The sequence below is a fragment of the Lynx canadensis genome, chromosome Y (assembly GCF_007474595.2).
Source record: "Lynx canadensis isolate LIC74 chromosome Y, mLynCan4.pri.v2, whole genome shotgun sequence".
Taxonomy (NCBI): Eukaryota; Metazoa; Chordata; class Mammalia; order Carnivora; family Felidae; genus Lynx; species Lynx canadensis.
This window is the reverse complement of record NC_050200.1, coordinates 980,778-1,001,560: the sequence shown is the minus strand read 5'-3', so window position 1 is coordinate 1,001,560 and position 20,783 is coordinate 980,778. Positions and strand designations below refer to the sequence as shown.

The window sequence follows — 20,783 nt, the reverse complement described above, 5'->3', positions numbered from 1 at the left end:
TAGTATTCTTTTTGGGCCAAATGTTGGAAGTTATTTTTGCGGCTGAGTGATTTTAAACTCGTGAGAACCTAAATAAGAAGAATGTTTAAAAGATATAGTTTGTCCTGAATCTCAAGACACCTTACAATAAGTTGTAAATTAAGATATTCTGTGACTTGAGGATTATATTGAAATCATGTTGTATTATACTCGAGGGTAGAAAGACTTGGGGCACGTAGGAAAAGGATATTCAAGTCACGCTTACCTGTTTTCTGCATTTGCTCATTTACTTTTCATTCTTTTTTTTTTTTTTTTTTATCTGGCACCTTATTCTGGATTTACTCTCGCTGTATTCAATTCCATATTCTAGCCATCTCCTCCATCCTCCTATTATTTTTCTTTTGGTTCTCTCAATGTTCTCCATTCATGCCACTTAAATCTTTTTTTACATTTTTTACTATCTTAGGACTCAATTTTTTCTTGAAACATTCATGTACGTTAAACATGTTGTTGAACTATATTCTCTATAATTGAACATCTGAGAACTAAGGCTAATGATTAAAGACTTAATGGGCATAGATAACCCTTTTATTGTCATGAAACTCCAGGAAGAAGTCAGGATTTCCTATATGGAGCAATAGTTCCAAACTTTTCCTGTGTGGGCACAATTTGAAAATATATGCATAATGGTGTGCGATGACGAAAATGTGTTGCCATCTGGGACCTCTGGATGTTCGGATCTGTACTCCATCGCAGTCTCAGCTATCCCATAGGACTAGGTGGATGAATTTTGTCAGCAATGCACTTCAGTGCAGTAGTTGTGATACTGCTATACATAAAGAGTTGGTAAGTGTATCACAAATTTTCTCAGGGAAAGACTTGTGAAAGCTGAAGTTGGAGAAGAAACGGTGAGAGAGGCAGAGAAATAATACATATATTTCAGTGAAACAGAAAGGAAAAAGTCCTTTACAGTGGTATTACCCAAAGTATCAAGTTTGCATAACGGTCAAATAACAGGAAACTAACAGTGTATGGAGTGATGCTAGTTTCATTATGTCAAAGTTACTATCTAGTGTACTAGATACTGTTGTACACTACTGTGATCTACCGTCTAAGAAACTTTCCAGTGAAGAGTAAAGAGTAACGAAACTCTCCAGTAGAGAGTAAAGAGAAAATTACGAATTATGGCAGTAGTGAAGGACATAGGAGTTACAAAAATAATTTTGACTGGCTTAAACCACCATTCATTCGGAAACATACATGTAAAAATATATTGTGTGGGAGTCGCTGTGATCAGTCTGTACTGATGTCCACGACTGACTAGGAAAAGGCAGTTGACAGGAAACAACTTGGAAGAGGTGATGCATATGCTGGATTGATGAAAGTAGTAGTCTAGTAATTCAAGAGAGAGACTTCTAGCCAAGGAAAGAGCTGGTGCCAAATTCGTCTGATGAGAATTGGCATAGCTAAAAAGAGATTGTCTAAATATAGCTCAAAATGGACAGTGAACACAAACATGTGAACCTGCTAAGGTGAACAGATGTCACCTCTTTAATAGATTTGTTACCTGTGCTGAATTTCAGGGCTCAGAATCAAAAAGGCATTAAATAACAGCATAAGGAATGAAGCATGGAATAGGCTTTGGATGGAACAAGAAAACAACATAAAGGTTTATATTAGAAGATATAAAAGATGAACACATGCGAGAAGGAAATAAAGGCACAAACAAGCTGGAATGTTTAGAGATCACTAGAGCAACAAACAGGTCCTAGATAATACCAATTGTAAAATTACACAACACCTTGATTGCTGCAATTCATTACTGCATGATGTGATCTTTATTATCCCAGTGATGTATAGTGGTTGCTGCACTAGCGAGAAGATGCTATGCTTTCCAGTATGGACGCATTTTTTTAATGAAGACAACCTTTACCAACTAAAATCCAAGGACTCTTCTACATGACTGGGAGAATGTAATTGACAGAATACTAAATTCTTTGTGTTTGCCTTTTCTAGAGCTCACTTACATGTATCCCTTCCCTGTCGTCCTAATATATGGCTTTATTTGATTCATCGTGGACTGCTTCAGAAATTACATAACTTTGGCTTCTTTTCCTTGCTCCTCATGTCTTTTTTAAAAAGCTGATTAGGTATAATTTACTTAGGAGGCATGTCAAAGTGGTACTATCAAATGGCCAACAAGTACAATAAATAAATAACAAAGGATTTTACTCTAAATTATTTCAAAAATAAACAAAATGAAACCATAAAGGTGAACATGTAATTGTATTGTTCAAATAAGAGAATTTCCATATTTGGTCATTTGCCAATAAATTTTAATCTTTGTTTTCTTGTATTATCTGGTAGTCCTTTGACAGATCACTTGTAATCAGGATGATGTACGTAGGATGAAGACGGTTGATGAGTTGACATTGCAAGTGAGGCAGCAGAAGTATCAGCTATCATTGGCATTGAGAACCATTGGTTGCTTGGTGGTTGAGGGTTAGAAAAACGAACCTCACTGGCTGACACAGCAGGATAGCTAGTTGGAAAAGCGCAAGGCTCCACCACTGTTCCAAAATAACTGTTCTGTAAGGGAGATATGATGCCATACTGAGATGTAGCAGTTGTAGTTGTAACAAAGTTCACAGTGTGGCCATTTGCTTGAGTGTAGCTGTCACGTGAATGCACGTGAAAAGTGGTCAACTGGTTTAAAATGGCATGCTGATCCATTACCATTTGTTCTGACGGCCTAGCTGACGTTGATGACGGTGGAGAAAGATCACTTGTCATGGGGGCAGTTGTATTAGCAACTCTCTGGATAGGAGGACGCTTCCTTATCAGGGGCACATTTAAATTTGTGGAGGTTGACAATGCCCTTTCTCCACTAGTTTCAGCAACAAAACCAGAATTAGGACTATGCACATTACCCTCAGCTCTGCGTGGTTTCTTGTTGAAATCTTGAACTAGTGATACTGTGGAAGCATTTTTAATCCTGACTCTTCTTTTCATTCTTACTAAAAGTTGAGGGCAGCCTCGTTTAAAATTTGGATTATGATAGAACTGTAACTAAAACCAAAGGAGAATGTTATTTAGTGACACTCTTCAGTGAAGATATAAGAGAGGATAACAGATTTAATTTATGAAATTTTGACTTAGTTTCATCACATAAAGTCATCAATAATACATGTACATTGTTAGTATTTAAAAAAAAATTAACTTACTGGAAATAAACATTTAATTATGGTTGTGAAAATGTAACCGTTACTTACAACTAACAGTGAATACCACTTTAAATGGTTTCAGTAGCTTATTTAGATAGGAGTTTATTGATAAAGGTCAAAGTTGCTAGCACAGTTTCTTATAGTGCTGAATGATTCATGCCTAAGCTATCCTTACTTTTTAATAAGCATTCTTAAACTTTTTCATATAACTTTAAAGACCTAGTTGCAGCCTGTATTTATGAACATATTTACTGATGTATGAAGTACAATTTTATATATTTCATATATAAGCAATAACATTTTTGAATACCTTGCTTAAAACAGATACTTCTTTTTCCTCTGCCAGAAAATCAGCGAGCGAAGCAGATCTTTGGAAACCCTGTCGCATTTTACTAAATCCGTAAAGGTAAAGCTGGCGAACTAAACTCTTCATACTTCCAGTTTCAAATATTCTGAAAGGGGCCTTTCTCTCCAGAACTTCTTTCTTGAAGAGTTCCTCATCAATCACTATTGAAGTTCCATTCTCATCCCACCAAATTGATTTGAATTGATCACTTTCAACTATGTTCCAAAGTTTTCTGGGAAAAGTCAGAGACAGAAAATCATTATCTTCGTCTGGTTCAGAGACACAAAATGTGTATCGTGGTCTTTTTATTAAGGATCCTCCTGACAAAGCCTGAAAAGCATTTTCTTCAATCACAGACCTTAGGTCCAAATCCCCAGTCGATGTGGGATCCCACAAAGGAGATCTAACAGAGGCTGCAGAATTAGTCGATCCATCTTTAGGAGAACCATCTTGAATTTCTGAAGAAACGTGTGCCATCTCAAATAAGGTTTCTTTCAGCTAGGTTTGTCATCTGCATGGTTTTGAACACTGCAGCTTCAACTGCTGCTTTGGCTTGCCTACACAGGTAATGTATCCAGACCATCACCATGGTTCTCCACCTCAGTAGTTGTGACATCACAAGATGCCTGGTCTCCTGGCAATTAAAGTGTAACATTCAGACAGAGAGTTTCCTTCTTACTATATGAAATATATCCAGTTAAAATAAAACAGGCCAAATAACGTTAACTGAGATATTGACAAAAACATGAGATCTGCAAAACCTCATTCTTACAGAATCTTTTAAATAAATACATACATAATTATATTTAGACCCTGAACTAAAAATGATTTCCTTCCTTGTAAATACATTCTTTCTAGATTACTGCCAGTAGCATAAAACCTGGTAAAAGAAAAGTGTAAAAAATGAATAAAACAAAGGATTTTAAAAACTCTGTCCGTTTGGAACTTAAATCTGTGAAACCTGTATTTTTTTTTTTTTTTTAAAGCATAACCTTTAAGACCACAGGTTAGTGGCTGCCATGGGCCAGGTGAAAGGAGAACGGAAAATACTATATGAAGGGTTTCTTTTTAAGCTGATGAAAATGTTTAATAACTAGACAGGTGATATTGTACAACATTACAAAGATACAAATAGTCCTGAACTGTATCTTTCTAAGTGGTTATTTTTACATAATGTGTGTTTTGCCTCAATTTTTAACGGTGCAATGAATTTATCACTAATTAAAATAAAACAGAATTAGGTTTCTGAATATAAAGTTAACTTATCTGTGTATCTTATGTGAGCAGTCTGGGTTAAACAATATCAAATACATTTCCATAGTAATATTAGTAGAATACATATGATTTTATTTAGAATGTCTGTACCTGTGAGATAGTCATGAAGTAAAAGGCTTTAACAGAGAGCAGTAGATCTAGCATCAACGAGATCCTAAAAAGTGGGAGAGGAAAAGTAACAAGACACTGTTATAAGTAAAATAAATTTGTATGTGTGTCTCAGGGCAATATTGCTCTTATTGCAATATCAAAAATATTTATAATGAAGAGGTTATGTGGAAAAATGTTTGTTTTTGTAAAATATAATTCATGGTCAAATTGGCTTACATACAACACCCAGTGCTCGCACCCATCCCAACAAGTGCCCTGCTCGATGCCCATCATCCATTTTCCCCTCTCCCCCATCGCCCCCCATCAACCCTCAGTTTGTTCTCTGTATTTAAGAGTTTCTTGTGGTTTGCCTTCCTCCCTCTCTCTAACTATTTTTCCCCTCCTTCCCCTCCCCCATGGTCTTCTGATAAGTTTCTCAAGATCCACATATGAGTGAAAACATAAGCTATTTGTGTTTCTCTGCCTGACTTACTTACTTCACTTAGCATAATACCTTCCAGTTCCATCCACGTTGCTGCAAGGATTTCATTCTTTCCCATTGCCAAGGAGTATTCAGTTGTATATATAAACCACATTCTCTTTCTCCATTCATTAGTTGATGGACATTTAGGCTCTTTCCATAATCTGTCTACTGTGGAAAGTGCTGCTCCAAACATTGGGGTACATGTGCCCCTATGAATCGGCACTCTACTATCCTTTGGATAAATTACAAGTAGTGCCATTGCTGGGTTGTAAGGTAGTTCTATTTTTAATTTCTTTGAGGAACCTCCACATTGTTTTCCAGACCGGCAACACCAGTTTGCATTCCCACCAGCACTGCAACGGGGTTTCTCCCCATCCTCTCCAGCATCTGTGGTTTCCTAAGTTGTTAATTTTAGTCACTCTGGCCAGTGTGAGGTGTTATCTTTATACGGTTTTGATTTGTATTTCCCTGATGATGAGTGATGTTGAGCACCTTTTCGTGGGTCTCTTGGCCATCTGATGTCTTCTTTGGAACAGTGTGTATTCATGTCTTCTACCCATTTATTCATTTTTGTTTGTTTTCTGGATGTTGAGTTTGGTAAGTTCTTTATAGAGTTTGGATACTAACTCTTTATCCTATGTGTCATTTGAAAATATCTTTTCCCATTCCATTGGTTGCCTTTAGTTTTGTTGATCATTTCCTTTCCAGTGCAGATGCTTTTTATCTTGATGAGGTCCCAGGGTTCAGTTTTACTTTTAGTTCCCTTGCCTTTGGTCATATGTTGAGCAAGAAATTGCTGCAGCTGTGTTCAAAGAGGTTGTTGCCTGTTTTCTCTCTAGGGTTTTGGTGGTTTCCTGTCTCACATTTAGGTCTTTTATCCATTTGAGTTTATTTTTGTGAATGGTGTAAGAAAGTGGTCTAGTTTCATCCTTCTGCATGTTGCTCTCCAGTAGTCCCAGCACCAGTTGTTAAAGAGACTGTCTTTTTCCATTGGATGCTCTTTCCTGCTTTGTCAAAGATTAGTTGGCCATACGTTTGTGGGTCTAGTTCTGGGGTTTCTATTCTATTCCATTGGTCTGTGTGTCTGTTTTTGTGCCAACACCATGCTGTCTTGATGATCAAAGGCTAAAGTCTGGAATTGTGATACCTCCCACTTTGGTTTTCTTCTTCAGTATTACTTTGACCATTTGGGGTCTTTTGTGGTTCCATGCAAATTTTAGGATTCTTTGTTCTAGCTTTGAGAAGGTGCAATTTTGATTGGGATTGCATTGAATGTGTACATTGCTTTGAGTAGCATTGACATCATAACAACGTTTATTCTTCCAATCCATTAGCATAGAATGTTTTTCTATTACTTGGTGTCTTCTCCAGTTTCCTTCATTAGTTTTCTACAGTTTTCACCATACACGTCTTTCACATGTTTGCCTGTGTTTATTCCTAGGTATTTTATGGTTCTTAGCGCAAGAACCATACAAGAACTTAGTACAAGTTAATGAGATTGACTTTCTGATTTCTCTTTCTGTTACTTCATTATTGGTGTATACAAATGCAACTTATTTCCATACATTGATGTTTGTATCCTGTGACTTTGCTGAATTCATGTATGAGCTATAGCAGCTTTTCGGTGGGGTTTTTCAGGTTTTCCATGTAGGGTGCCATGTCATCTGTGAAAAGTGAAAGCTTGACTTCTTCTTTGCAATTTGTATGCCTTTTCATTTCATTTTGTCATCTGATCGCTGATGCTAGGACTTCCAACACTATGTTAAACAACAGTGGTGAGAGTGGACATCCCTGTTGTATTTCTGATCTCGGGGGGGGGGGGGAGCTCTCAGTTTTTCCCAATTGAGGATGGTATTAGCTGTGGGCTTTTCTTATATGGTTTTTATGTTCCTTCTAACCCGACTTTCTTGAGGATTTTTATTAAGAAAGATGCTATATTTCGTCAGATCCTTTTTCTGCATCTATTGTCAGGATCGTATGGGTCTTATCATTTCTTTTATTTATAGGATGTGTCGTAGTGATTGATTTTTGAATATTGTACCAGTCCTGCAGCCCAGGAATGAATCCCATTTCATCATGGTGAACAATTCCTTTTATATGCTGTTGAATTTGATTTGCTAGTATCTTGTTGAGAATTTTTTGCATCATGTTCATCAGGGATATTGGCCTGTAATTCTCCTTTTTTTTGGGGGGGGGGGGCTTTGTCTAGTTTTGGAATCAAGGTAATGCTGGCCTCATAAATGAGTCTGGAAGCTTTCCTTCCATTTCTAATTTTTGGAACAGGTAGAGAAGGATAGGTATTAGCTTTGCTTTAAATGTCTGGTAGAATTCCCCTGGGAAACCATCTGACCCATGACTCTTATTTGTTGGGAGATTTTTGATAACTGATTCAATTTCTTCACTAGTTGTGGGTCTGTTCAAGTTTTCTACTTCTTCCCATTTGAGTTTTGGTAGTGTGTGTGTCAAGGGTGGAATTTGTCCATTTCTTTCAGGTTGTCAAGTATGTTAGCATATAATTTTTCATAGTATTCTGTGATAATTGCTTTTATTGGTTGTGGTTTTATCATTTGTGGTGTATCATTTGTGATTTTATCTATTAGGGTCCTCTGGTGTTTGTTTGTTTGTTTGTTTGTTGTTTGTTTTTGTTTTTGTTTTGAGAAATCTGGCTAGGGTTTTAACAATTTTCTTTATCTTCTCAAAAAACCAGCTGTTAGTTTCATCGATATGTTCTACTGTTTTGTTTTTGTTTCTGTTTTTGTTTTGTTTGATTCTAGATCATTTATTTCTGCTCTAATCTTTATTATTTCTCCTCTTCTGCTGGCCTTGGAGTTTCTTTGTTGTTCTGCTTCTAGTGCTCTTGGAGTTTGTATTTGGGATTTTTCCTGTTTCTTGAGGTAGGCCTGGGTTGCAATGTATTTTCCTCTTAGGACTGACTTCGTTGCATCCCAAAGGGTTTGGAGTGTGGTGTTTTCATTTTCATTTGCTTCCATATATTTTAAAATTTTTTCTCCAATTACCTGGTTGGCCCATTCATTTTTTGAGGAGAATATTCTTTTACCCCATGCATTTGGAGGTTTTCCAAACCTTTTCCTGTGGTTGATTTCAAGTTTCAGAGCATTATGATCTGAAAATGTGCATGGTATGATCTCAATTCTTTTATACTTATGGAGGGCTGCTTTGTGACCCAATATGTGATCTATCTTAGAAAATGTTCATGTGCACTCGAGAAGAATGTATATTCTGCTGCTCTGGGGTGAGAAGTCCTGAATATATCTGTCAAGTCCATCAGGTCCAGTGTACCCTTCAGGGTTATTGTTCTTTAGTGGTTTTCTGCCTAGATGATCTGTCCATTGTTGTAAGTGGAGTATTAAAGTCACCTGCAATTACCATATTCTTATCAATAAGACTGCTTATGTTTGTGATTTATTAATTTATATATTTGGGTGTTTTCAAATTACGTGCATAAACATTTATAATTGTTAGCTCTTCTTGATGGGTAGACCCCATAATTATTATATAATGCCCTTCGTCATCTCTTATTGCAGCCTTTAGTTTAAAATCTAATTTGTCTGATATATGTATGGTTACTCTAGCTTTCCTTTGACATCGAGTAGCATGATAGATTGTTCTCCATCCCCTTGCTTTCAATCTGAAAGTGTCCTCAGGTCTAAAATGGTCTCTTGTAGACAGTTTATAGATGGATTTTTTTTTAATCCATTCTGATATCCTGTATCTTTTGATTGGAGCATTTAGTCCATTTACATTCAGCATTATTACTCAAAGATACGGATTTAGTGTCATTGTGATGCCTGTAGATTTCATGCTTATAGTGATGTCTCTGGTCCTTTGTGATCTTTGCAACATTCCACTCACAGAGTCCCCCTTAGGGTCTCCTGCAGGGCTGGTTAAGTGGTGATGAATTCCTTCAGTTTTTGTTTGTCTAGGAAACCTTTATCTCTCCTTCTATTCTGAATGAGAGGCTTGCTGGATAAAGGATTCTTGGCTGCATATTTTTCCTATTCAGCACATTGACTATTTCCTGCCATTCCCTCTGGCTTGCCAAGTTTCAGTAGATAGGTCTGCTACTACTGTTATGTTCTACCCTTGTAGGTTAAGACCCATTTGTCCCTAGCTGCTTTCAGAATTCTCTCTTTATCTTTGTATTTTGCCAGCCTCACTATGGTATGTCATGGAGAAGATCGATCCCTTTTAGGGCCGAAGGGAGTTCTCTGTGCCTCCTGGATTTCAATGTTTCCTTCCCCAGATTGGTGAAGTTCTGAGCTATGGTTTGTTCAAGTAAACCTTCTGCCCCTTTGTCTTTCTGTTCTTTTTCTGGAACTCCTATGACACAGATATTATTACATTTCATTGAATCACTTAGTTAGTTAGTTAGTTAGTTAGTTAGTTAGTTAGTTAGTTAGTTAGTTCGTTCGTTAGTTCTCTAATTCTCTAACGCTCCCTTCATGGTCTAGTATTTTTTTAGCTCTATTTTCCTCAGCTTCATCTTTTTCCCTAATTTATCTTACACTTCACTTAATCTCCCCTCTGCCCCTTCAATCCTCACTCTCACTGTATCTAGTTAACTTTTCACCTCATTTACAGCATTTTTAAATTCTTCATGACCGTTTCTTAGTTCCTTGGTCTCTGCAGTAATAGATTCTCTGCTGTCTTCCGTGCCTTTTTCAAGTCCAGCAATGAATCTTGTGACTGTTATTCTAAACTATTGATTAGATATATTGTTTTTATCTGTTTTGATCAGTTCTTTAGCTGTCATATCTCCCTGGAATTTCTTTGAGGAGAATTCTTCCATTTCATCATTTTGGCTAGTTTTCTGCCTCTAATGTGTTTTAGAAGCTTGTTATGTGTCTTGCACCCTTGAGCACTAACTATTATGTTAAAAAGGGGTCATACACTGTCCAGGGCCTGGCCCTTCAGGAGGTGTTTTGGTGTGTGCTATGTGCTCTCTGTTGTTGTGACTCTGCTTGCTTTGTCTCCCTACGCAGAATGAAGGTTTGGACCCTACATCAGGTGTGCTTTGACTTCTTCACTGAAGTCGCCCTGGGGGGAAAAGGAGGCAGAAAGGGGACAGTGATGGTGGAAGAGGTCTTGTCCCATACAAAGCAATGACAGGGGCAGAGGAAAAGGAAAGAAAATAAAATTGACTAGGCAGAGAACTATATGGCCTATCTAGGGACCATAGAGAGGAAAATAAAAAAGAAGGAGATAAAAACAGGCGTAAAGAGAACAGATTAAATATGTTTGCATAAACAAGCCAATAACCAGAATAACCAGACTAGAGAAGGGAAGAAAGAAGAAGAAGAAAGGAAGAAAAAACATATACATATATATACATGTATATGTGTGTGTGTGTATGCATATGTGTGTATATATATATATATGTATATTTATGTATGTGTATATATATATACATAAAATAAGAATTGTCCAAAAATTAAATCAGAAAATGCAAAACCACTGGGTGCCTTGGAACCAGTGCTAGTCTGGGGGAGCGACTGTCTGGCTCAGTCAGTGTCAATCTTGCTCTGTTACATACGCAGTTACCAGGTGCAGAGGGGCCTGATTTGGGGTAGGTGGGTCCCGCCTCCGCTGTGGCCCTTTGTCCCTTCCATGAAGCCCCACTCTGTTGGTGACGGGGAGAAAAATGGTGACACCCGTCTCCTCTCTGGACCAGGTATCCCAAACCACTGTGATCATGGTGTCCTCAATGTGCTGCACAGGCATGAGTGGACCATTTTTTTTTTTTTTTTTTTTTTTTTTGCTCCAGTCTCCTACGCATCCCAGACCCTTGTCCGGGATTCAAACCCCGATGTCTTAAGGGATCCTGCTCAGTGATCTGGTTCCTGACAGTGCCGTGTGGGCATGAATGAGGTTGTTTGTCCCGCTCTACTGACTCCTCTGCCTCCTGGGTGCTTGGCTGGGATTCAAACCCTGATGTCTTAAAGCATCCTCCTCTGTGCTCCCCCGGAATGGGGCGGTGCTGCTCCGTCCTGCTGATAAGGGGCCTCTGGCCAGCGGGGGCAGGCAGGGATCTTTGTCCTTGCAATGGCTGTAGACCTTCTTTCCACAGCTCTCAGGGAGGAGACGGCTTTCTCTGACTACGGACTGCACCTCTGAGCTAGTTACTGAGCCCAGGGCTGGCTCCGTGGGTGCACAAACAGGGCAACCAGCCCCAGTGTGGAGAAAGCCCCGCAGTTAGAAATTTGATTTTTTTCTGTTTTCGTCTGATTCCCATTTGGGGTTTTCTCTTGTCCAAATTCAATCCTACATTTCCACAGCCTCTCTTTCTCTTCCCTTTGTCTCTCCACAGAACGGGATCCTTCCCCTCCGTGCCTACACCACCTCTTTTCTCTCCCAGTTCACAATCACGCACCTATGGCCCGCCAGGGTGTCCCTGTGGGAATGTCTCTCTCACTCTGTAGTCCAGGCTCTTGGAATTCAAAGATTCAAAGTCCTCTGGCCTCAACACTGGTGTGTTTAAGGAATGAGGGAATTTTAGGCCCCCCTACTTCTCCGCCGCAAACACTTTATTTTGGATAGCATATCATGTACCTTATATCTGCCTAGTTAATGTTTATTGTTCTTTTCTTTTGTCTTGGGGAAGAGGTTTCCTAGATTGGAGATTTTGTTTTTAATTATGTTCCTCTATTATGTGGTATGTTTAACCTGCAGACTAAATGAAAAGGAACAGAAGATGAGAGAAGAGTAAGCTTGCAAAATGAAATAAGAGACGGTAATGGTCTAGTTCAAGGTAGGTGAGTAAAGGCCCTTATTTCAGTAAGAGTGCTTAGAGATTTCAGGTTGAAAATAAAATCAGTTACTTTGAACATAATCTAAAACCATAGAGCAGCAAATTAGGAGCAGCTCCAACACTGCTTTTCAGCTGTTTCTACTTCTCCCATTCTCTGCCTAAACCCAAATATTTTGTAATAACGACATCTGCCATAAATCTGGTGGCTTCCAGGTTTGGTTTTCTGGAGACTTGAGGCTAGAGCTTATTTTGAAATCGAGAAAAGAAGAAATGGCAGTGAGCACTGGGGTTGGAAATGGTTAAACAGCACTGGAGTTAACAGTTAGTAGAAGGATGAACTGTTTAATTTTTAAAGCTAAATCTCAACCAGAGTAGCACAAATGAACTGTATTTTGTTATTCAGATGTTCTGGGGGCACAGACTATGTGAGAATAAACAAGTGTACTTATCATACCTAACTCCCGCTCTGTGACTGTTTTCTTTAGCTTTACACTTTATTATTATTTTTTAATGTTTATTTATTTATTTTGAAAGAGAGAGAGAGAGAGAGAGAGAAAGAAAGAGCACATGTCGGGGAGGGGCAGAGAGAGAGGGGTGAAAGAAATCCCAAGCAGGCTATGAATGAAGTCATATGATATTTGTCTTTCTCTGACGGACTAATTTCACTTAGCATAATACCCTCTAGTTCCATCCACGTAGTTGCAAACGGCAAGATTTCATTCTTTTTGATTGCCGGGTAATACTCCATTGAATACATATACCACATCTTCTGTATCCATTCATCCAATCCATCGGACATTCATCCAATGGACATTTATGCTCTTTCCACACTTTGGCTATTGTTGACAGCACTGCTATGAACATTGGGGTGCATGTGCCCCTTGGAACCAGCACACCTGTATCCCTTGGATAAATACCTAGTAGTGCACTGGTGCTGGGTCATAGGGTGGTTCTATTTTTAATTTTTTCCAGACTGGCTGCACGAGTTTGCATTTACTATCAGCAGTACAAAAGAGATCCTCTTTCTCCACATCCTCGCCATCATCTATTGTTGCCTGAGTTGTTAATGTTAGCCATTCTGACAGGTGTGACGTGGTATCTCATTGTGGTTTTGATTTGTATTTCCCTGATGATGACTGATGTTGAGTATTTTTTCAACCACAATCGGTTGTCTTCTTTGGAGAAGGGTCTATTCGTGTCTTTTGCTCATTTCCTCACTGGATAATTTGTTGTTTGGATGTTGAGTTTGATAAGTTCTTTATAGATTTTGGATACTAACCCTTTATCCAATATGTCATGTGCCAAATATCTTCTCCCATTCCATCAGTTGCCTTTTAGTGTTGTTGTTTTTTTTATTGTTTCTTTTGCTGTGCAGAAGCCTTTTATTTTGATGAGGTCCCATTAGTTCATTTTTGCTTTTGTTTCCCTTGCCTCTGGAGACGTGTTGAGTAAGAAGTTGCTGCAGCCGAGGTCAAAGAGGTTTTTACCTACTTTCTCCTTGAGGATTTTGATGGCTTCCTGTCTTACATCTATTTTGGTCTTTCATCTATTTTGATTTTATCTTTATGTATGGTGTAAGAAAGTGGTCCAGGCTCATTTTTCTGCATGTCACTCTCCAGTTTTCCCAGCACCACTTGGTGAGGAGAGTGTCGTTATTCCATTGGATTTCTCTCCTTCTTTGACCAAGATTAGTTGGCCATAAGATTGGGTCCACTTCTGAGGTCTGTATTCTGTTCCATTGTTCTATGCTCAGTTTTTGTGCCAATATCATACAATCTTGATGATAACAGCTTTGTAATGCTCTTGAAGCCCGGGATTGGGATGCCTTCAGCTTTGGTTTTCTTTTTCAATATTCTTTGGATATTTGGGGACTTTTCTGGTTCCATACAAATTTTAGGATTGTTTATTGTAGTTCTATGAAGAACACTGGTGCTATTTTGATAGGGATTGCACTGAATTATAGATTGCTTTGGGTTTTATTGACATTTTAACAATATTTGTTCTTCCTATCCAGGAGCATGGAATATTTTTCCATATTTTTGTGTGTGTGTTTTTTCAATTTCTTTCATAAGCTTTCTATAGTTTTCAGTGTATAGACTTTTCACCTCTTTGGTTAGATTTATTCCTAGGTATTCGGTTTCTGGTGCAATTATAAATGGTATCGATTCCTTGATTTCTCTTTGTGTTGCTTCATTGTTGGTGTATACGAATGCAACCAATTTCTGTGCATTGATTTTATATCCTGTGACTTTGCTGAATTCATGGATAGTACTAGAAGCTTTTCGGTGGGATCTTTTGGGTTTTCCTTATAAGGTATCATGTCATGTGCAAAGAGTGAAAGTTTAACTTCCTCCTGGCCGACTGGGATGCTTTTATTCCTTTGTGTTGTCCGATTGCTGAGGCTATGACTTTCAATTCTATTTTGAATAACAGTGGAGAGAATGGACATCCCTGTTTTGTTCCTGACCTTAGGGGGAAAGCCCATCCATTGAGGATGATATTAGCAGTGGATCTTTCATATATGCTTTTATCTTGAGGTAAAAGATCAGATCTTGAGGTCTGATCATTCTATACCTACTTTATTGAGGGTTCTTATCGAGAAAGGATGCTGTACTTTGTCAAATGCTTTCTCTGCATCTGTGGAGAGCATCATGTGGTTCTTGTCCTTTCTTTTATTGATGCGATGAATCACATTGGTTGTTTTGCAGATGTTGAACCAGCCCTGCATTCCAGGTTTAAATCCCACTTGGTCGTGGTGAATAATTCTTTTAATGTACTGTTGGATCCAGTTGGCTAAATCTCGTTGAGGATTTCTGCATCCATGTTCATCAGGGAAATTGGTCTGTTGTTCTCCTCTATAGTGAGGTCTTTGTCTCGTTTTGGAATCAAGGCAATACTGGCTCCATAGTATGAATTTGGAAGTTTTCCCTCCATTTCTATTTTTTGGAACAGCTTCAAAAGAATAGGTGTTAATTCTTCCTTAATGTCTGGTAGAATTCCCCTGAAAGCCATCTGGCCCTCGTCTCTTGTGGTTTGGGGGCATTTTTTTTTTGTTGTTGTTGTTACTAATTCAATTTCTTTAGTGGTTATGGGTCTGTTCAAATTTTCTATTTCTTCCTGTTTCAATTTTGGTAGGTTATACGTTTCTAGGAATTTGTCCATTGTTTTGAGATTGCCCATTTTATTCGCGTATAATTGCTCATAATGTTCTCTTATTATTGTTTGTATTTCTGCTGTGTTGGTTGTGATCTCTCCTCTTTCATTCTTGATTTCATTTGGGTCCCTTCCTTTTTCTTTTTGATCAAACTGGTTAGGTGTTTACCAATTTTGTTAATTCTTTCAAAGAACCAGCTTCTGGTTTCACTGATCTATTCTACTGTTCTTTCAGTTTCCATAGCATTGATGTCTGCTCTAATCTTTCTTATTTCCTGTCTTCCGCTTGTGTGGGGGATTTAGTTGCTGTTCTTCTTCCAACTCCATAAGGTGTAAGGTTACGTTTTGTATCCGAGACCTTTCTTCCTTATGAAGGCCTGGATTGCTGTATACTTCCCTCTTATGACTGCCTTTGCTGTGTCCAGAGGTTAGGGGCTGTGATGTTATCATTTTCATTGGCTTCCGTGTACTTTTTAATTTCCTCTTTAACTTCTTGATTACCCATTCATCCTTTAGTAGGATGTTCTTTAGTCTCCAAGTATTCGTTGTCTTTCCATATTTTTTCTTATCGTTGATTTCAAGTGTCATGGTGTTGTGGTCTGAAAATATACACGGCATGATCTTGATCTTTCTGTACGTCTTGAGGGCTGATTTGTGTCCCAGTATGTGGTCTGTTCTGGAGAATGTTCCATGTCCACTGGAGGAGAATGTGTATTCCGTTGCTTTAGGATGAAATGTTCTGCATATATCTGTTAAGTGTTTCTGGTCCAATGTGTCATTCAAAGCCAGTTTCCTTACGGATTTTCTGTTTAGATGATCTGTCCATTGCTGTAAGTGGGTGTTGAAGTCCCCTACTATTATGGTATACTATCAATGAGTTTCTTTATGTTTTTGATTAATTGATTAATTGATATGTAGGTTCTTCCACATTTGGAGCATAAGTGTTTACAATTGTTAGGTCTTCTTGGTGGATAGACCCCCTAATTATGATATGATGCCCTTCTTCGTCTCTTGTTACAGTCTTTATTTCAAAGTCTAGATTGTCTGATATAAGTATGGCTACTCCAGCTTTCTTTTGTCAACCATTAGCATGATAGATGAGTCTCCATCCCCTTATTTGCAATCTGAAGGTGTCTTTAGGTCTCAAGTGGGTCTCTTGGAAACAGCATAGATGGGTCTTCTTTTCTTACCCATTCCTTTCTTACCCATTGTCTTTCGATTGGAGCATTTAGTCCATTGACATTTTGAGTGAGTACTGAAAGATTTGAATTTATTGCCATTATGTTGCTTGTAGAGTTGGCATTTCTGGTGGTGTTCTCTGTTCCTTTGTAGTCTTTGCTGCTTTCGGTCTTTTTTTCTTTCTTTCTTTCTTTCTTTTTTCCATCCTTTCACTCCTTAGAAAGACCCCTTAAAATTTCTTGCACTGCTGGTTTAGTGGTCACAAAATCCTTTAATTTTTGTGTGTCTGGGAAACTTTTTATCTCTCTTCTATTTTGAACGACAGCCTTGCTGGATAAAGAATTTTTGGCTGCATATTTTTCTGGTTCAGCACATTGAATATATCCTGCCTCTCCTTTCTGGCCTGCCAAATTTCTGTGGATAGGTCTGCTGTGAACTTGGTCTGACTTCCCTTGTATGTCAAGGACTTTTATTCCCCTTTACTGCTTTCATGGTTGTTTCCTTGCCAGAGTATTTTGTGAATTTGGTTATGTTAGGCTTTGTTGATGGTCAGTTTTTGTGGAATCTAATGGGAGTTCTCTGTGCTTCCTGAATTTTGATGTCTGTGTCTTTCCCCAGGTTAAGGAAGTTTTCCACTATGACTTGCTCACATAAACCTTCTACCCCTTTTTCTCTCTTCATCTTCTGGGAATCCTATGATTCTTATGTTCTTCCTTTTTAATGAGTCACTGAGTTCTCTTATTCTTATATCATGCCCCTTTGCCTTAGTCTCCCTCTTTTTTTTCTGCTTCATTGTCCTCCATAAATTTCTTCTCTGTATAGCTGACTCGCTGCTCTGCTTTATTCATCTTTGCCACTGTGGCATCCTTTCAAGACTGCAGCTCAGTTAGAGCATTTTTTTTATTTCATCCTGATTAGCTTTTACTTCTTTTATCTCCACAGAAAGGAATTCTAATCTATTCAACCCCCACTACTATTCTTTTCCTTATGATTCTAAATTCTGTTCAGTCATCTTGCTTGTATGTATGTTGCTGAAATCACTGGCTGTCATTTTTTTCCTGTTCTTTCTTTGGGGTGAATTTCTCTCTTTTGTCTTTTTGAAGGAAGAAAAGGAATTAATAAAGTTCCAAAAATAAAAATTAACCCATTTTTAAAAAACCTAAAAAAATCAGATAAAGGATACTAGATCCTACGTGTGTTTTGGTCTGTTTGTTGAAAGACACTTGAGAGATTAAAAAGGGAAGATAAGAAAAGAAAAAAAGGCGGGAGGGGCGGGGGGAAGGAGACGTTTGAAAAATTAAAAAATGCACACAATAAAATAGATTAAGTGAAACGATTGAAGTAAAATACAATATAAAAATTTCACAAAAAAGTAAAAATGTAGCAGAAAAACATTAAAGAAAAATCATTTTAATAAAAACGCAATATAAAAATATTTTTTTTCTCGTTCTGTATTCAAGAATAAGAAAAGAAAAGGAAAAGGAAAAGAAATGAGTAGGTGGACCAGTGAACAGAATCAAATATGATTGAAATTACATTCGGTTTCCCCTAGAAGTCAAACCATGAACCACTTTATAGTCTGTAAACTAAGCAGGCGAGAGACTGGTGGTGTTCCTCAAGAGCTTGGTTGGCGTGGTTGGGCAGGGCTTAGGGTGACGGTTTGTTCTCCACTAGACGGTGCTGCTTAGCTTACTGGGGTGGATTGTTGTGGCATGTATAGGCATGTATGCGCAATGTGTGGGAGGAGTGAAAATGGCCTCACCCAGCTACCCAGTCTCTAGTATCAGAACTCTGTGCTCTCCCCAACTGGCAATCATGCACCCCTCCTTTGTCTCCAGTTTCCATCCATTCCCCACTCCTACACTCTCCATGACCACGCGGTCATGCTGTCAAGCAGCACCTCCCTCCTGAGTTGTATCTCAGATGGGGATGTTTCCCCATTCTCACTTCTCAGGGCCTGTGGCTTTGACCTGTTTGGACTTTCTGTGGAGGGTCTCGCTGAGCAATGGTGGGTGCCCCTCTGCCCCCAGGAATCTTTGGGAGACTGTGCTGCTGCTGATGCCCAGAGACTGCAGCTGGGCACCAGCCCGTCCCAGAAGAAGTTCTGTGATCATTGGAGCAGCAGCATTTCAGGGATTGTGGCAGATCATAGCACACATCTGGCACCAGGCTTCACCCTTAAAGTCCTTGCTCCAGTACCAGTGAATGTGGCCATTCTCTGAGATCCACTGGGACCTTTACCTGTGGGGAGGCCTCTATGAAATGTCCTCCCAACAGGGAAATGCCTTTCCCCCTGTGGCCTCTCAGGGCTCCACTCTCTGCTCCCAGGGATTCGCCTTTCCCACCGGAGCTCCGTCAGGTATTGAGCTGTGGAGGTTCAGACTCTGTGCTCCCCCTGTTTACAGAGTCCTAATGGAAATTAAACCCTCTCCTTTCTCTTTTCTCCCTTTTTTGTTCAGTCCCTGTGGCTGTGTCCACTCTTCCTTTTTTTTTTTTTTTTGTCCTGCTGCTTTTGCAGGGCGGTGCTTTTACCATAGTCCTCCGCGCCCCCATCTCCACCCTCTCTCCTCAAGCAGAATCAGCTCCCTGCACTCCGCGGCTTCTCTCCCTCCCAGTTCACCTCTCCATGCCACGTACCTGCTGAGTTTTGTGGTTCAGGTTGTGCAGATTGATGTGTTAATCCTCAAGTCAGTTTTCTAGATGTGCAGGATGGTTTAGTGTTGATCTGACTGCATTTTGGGTACGAGAGAAGCAAAAAAACCTCCCATGCTGTCCTACCATCTTGGTCTTTCCCCCAGTCTTCGTTTTAAGGTCAGTTTTGTTTGACATAATTATTGCTATCCAAGCTTTCTCTTGACATCCGTCTATATGATAAATATTTCTCCACCCCTCACTCTCAGTCTGCAGATGTCTTTACGTCTGAAGTATGTCTCTAGTAGGCAACATGTAGGTTGGTCTTATTATTTTTTAATACATTTTGTCATGTTGCATCTTTTGATTGTACCATCTAGTCAATTTACATTCAAGGAAATCATTGAGAGATATTTAGTTATTGCCGTTTTGCTATTTGTTTTGTTTGTTTTTTTGGATCTGTTTCTTTCCTTGCAGTCTTCTCTAGTGATGTTTGTTTTCTGTAATGATATGCTTGGATTCTTTACTCTTTATTTATTTATTTATTTATTTATTTATTTATTTATTTATTTTTATATCCCTGGGTTTAAAACAAAAATTAGTGTTTAGTTTTGAGAGAAAGAAAGGAGAGAGAGAGAGAGAGAGAGAGAGAGAGAGAGAGAGAAGCTGCATGAGAGGGGAAGAGGCAGAGAAAAAGGAGGGCACAGAATCCTAAACAAGTTCCAGCCTCTGAGCTGTCAGCTCAGAGCATGATGGGCGGCTTGAACGCACAAACTGTGAGATCATAGTCTGAGCCAACGTCGGCACTTAACCTTTTGAGTCACCCAGGCACCCCTTTATTACTGGTTTTTAATTTGTGCTTCCCTTTCGGTTTCTATATAACATCTTCTGCATATAGCAGTGTGTATTAAGTTGATGGTTGCTTAAGTTTGAGCTCACACTTTACTCCTCTTCTCCCCATGTGCTAGGTATATGGTGTCATACTGATATTTACACATATTTATTTTTACTCCCTTTGTGCTTCATGTTACTCATGATCTTGCTTTTACCCTTAAAGACATTACCCTGTGTCTTTTACCCTGTGACGTTTCTTGTAGGGCTCATTGTGGGTCATGAACTCCTTTGGATTTTGCTTGGGAAACTCCTCCTTATCTCTCCTACTATTCTGAATGATAGTCTGGTGGATAAAGTATTTTTGGCTGCAGGTTTTTCCCCTTCAGCACTTTGAATATATCATGGCACTCCCTTCTTGTCTGCAAGGTTTCTGCTGAACAACCCACTGAAAACCTTATGGGGTTTCCTTTGTTATGTAACTGTTTTCTTTTGTCTTGCTGCATTTGGAATTCATTTTAGTTACTGTGTGTTTTGGTGTAGACATCATTGGGGGGTGTAGACATGACTTTGTTGGAGGATTTTTGTGTCTCTTTCATCTGGATGTCTTTTTTTCTTTGCAAATATTAGGGAAATTTTCAGCTATTACTTCTTCAAGTAAATTTTCTGCGTCTTTTCCTCTCTTTTCTTCTTTAGAGCACCTTATAATGCAAATATTAATTACACTTGATGGAATCACTGAGTTCTCCATTTTGTTTTGTATAGTTTTTTTCTCTCTCGCTTGCTCAGCTTGATTTCTTTTCATTTCTTGTCCTCCTGGGC

At 38.8% G+C, this 20,783-nt stretch overlaps 1 protein-coding gene and 1 pseudogene across 1 annotated transcript; one reads left to right on the top strand and one right to left on the bottom strand.

Moving 5' to 3' along the window:
* Positions 1-2,246: 2,246 nt before the first annotated feature.
* Positions 2,247-4,121, bottom strand: LOC115508098 (heat shock transcription factor, Y-linked-like). The gene is made up of 2 exons (XM_030306473.1): positions 3,514-4,121; positions 2,247-3,048 (listed from the first exon to the last, which is right to left on the bottom strand). The coding sequence occupies exons 1-2, from the start codon at positions 4,024-4,026 to the stop codon at positions 2,359-2,361; spliced, it is 1,203 nt and encodes a 400-aa protein (XP_030162333.1). The 5' UTR covers positions 4,027-4,121; the 3' UTR covers positions 2,247-2,358.
* LOC115508046 overlaps positions 3,550-20,783 on the top strand; it is a 150,046-nt pseudogene continuing 132,812 nt past the window's right edge.

Excerpts from the sequence above, each read along its gene's own strand:
- LOC115508098 (XM_030306473.1), bottom strand. The coding sequence starts at position 4,026 with ATGGCACACGTTTCTTCAGAAATTCAAGATGGTTCTCCTAAAGATGGA. Across the intron at positions 3,049-3,513 it reads AAGTATCTGTTTTAAGCAAG|TTACAGTTCTATCATAATCC; the intron begins GTATTCAAAAAT and ends CTTTGGTTTTAG.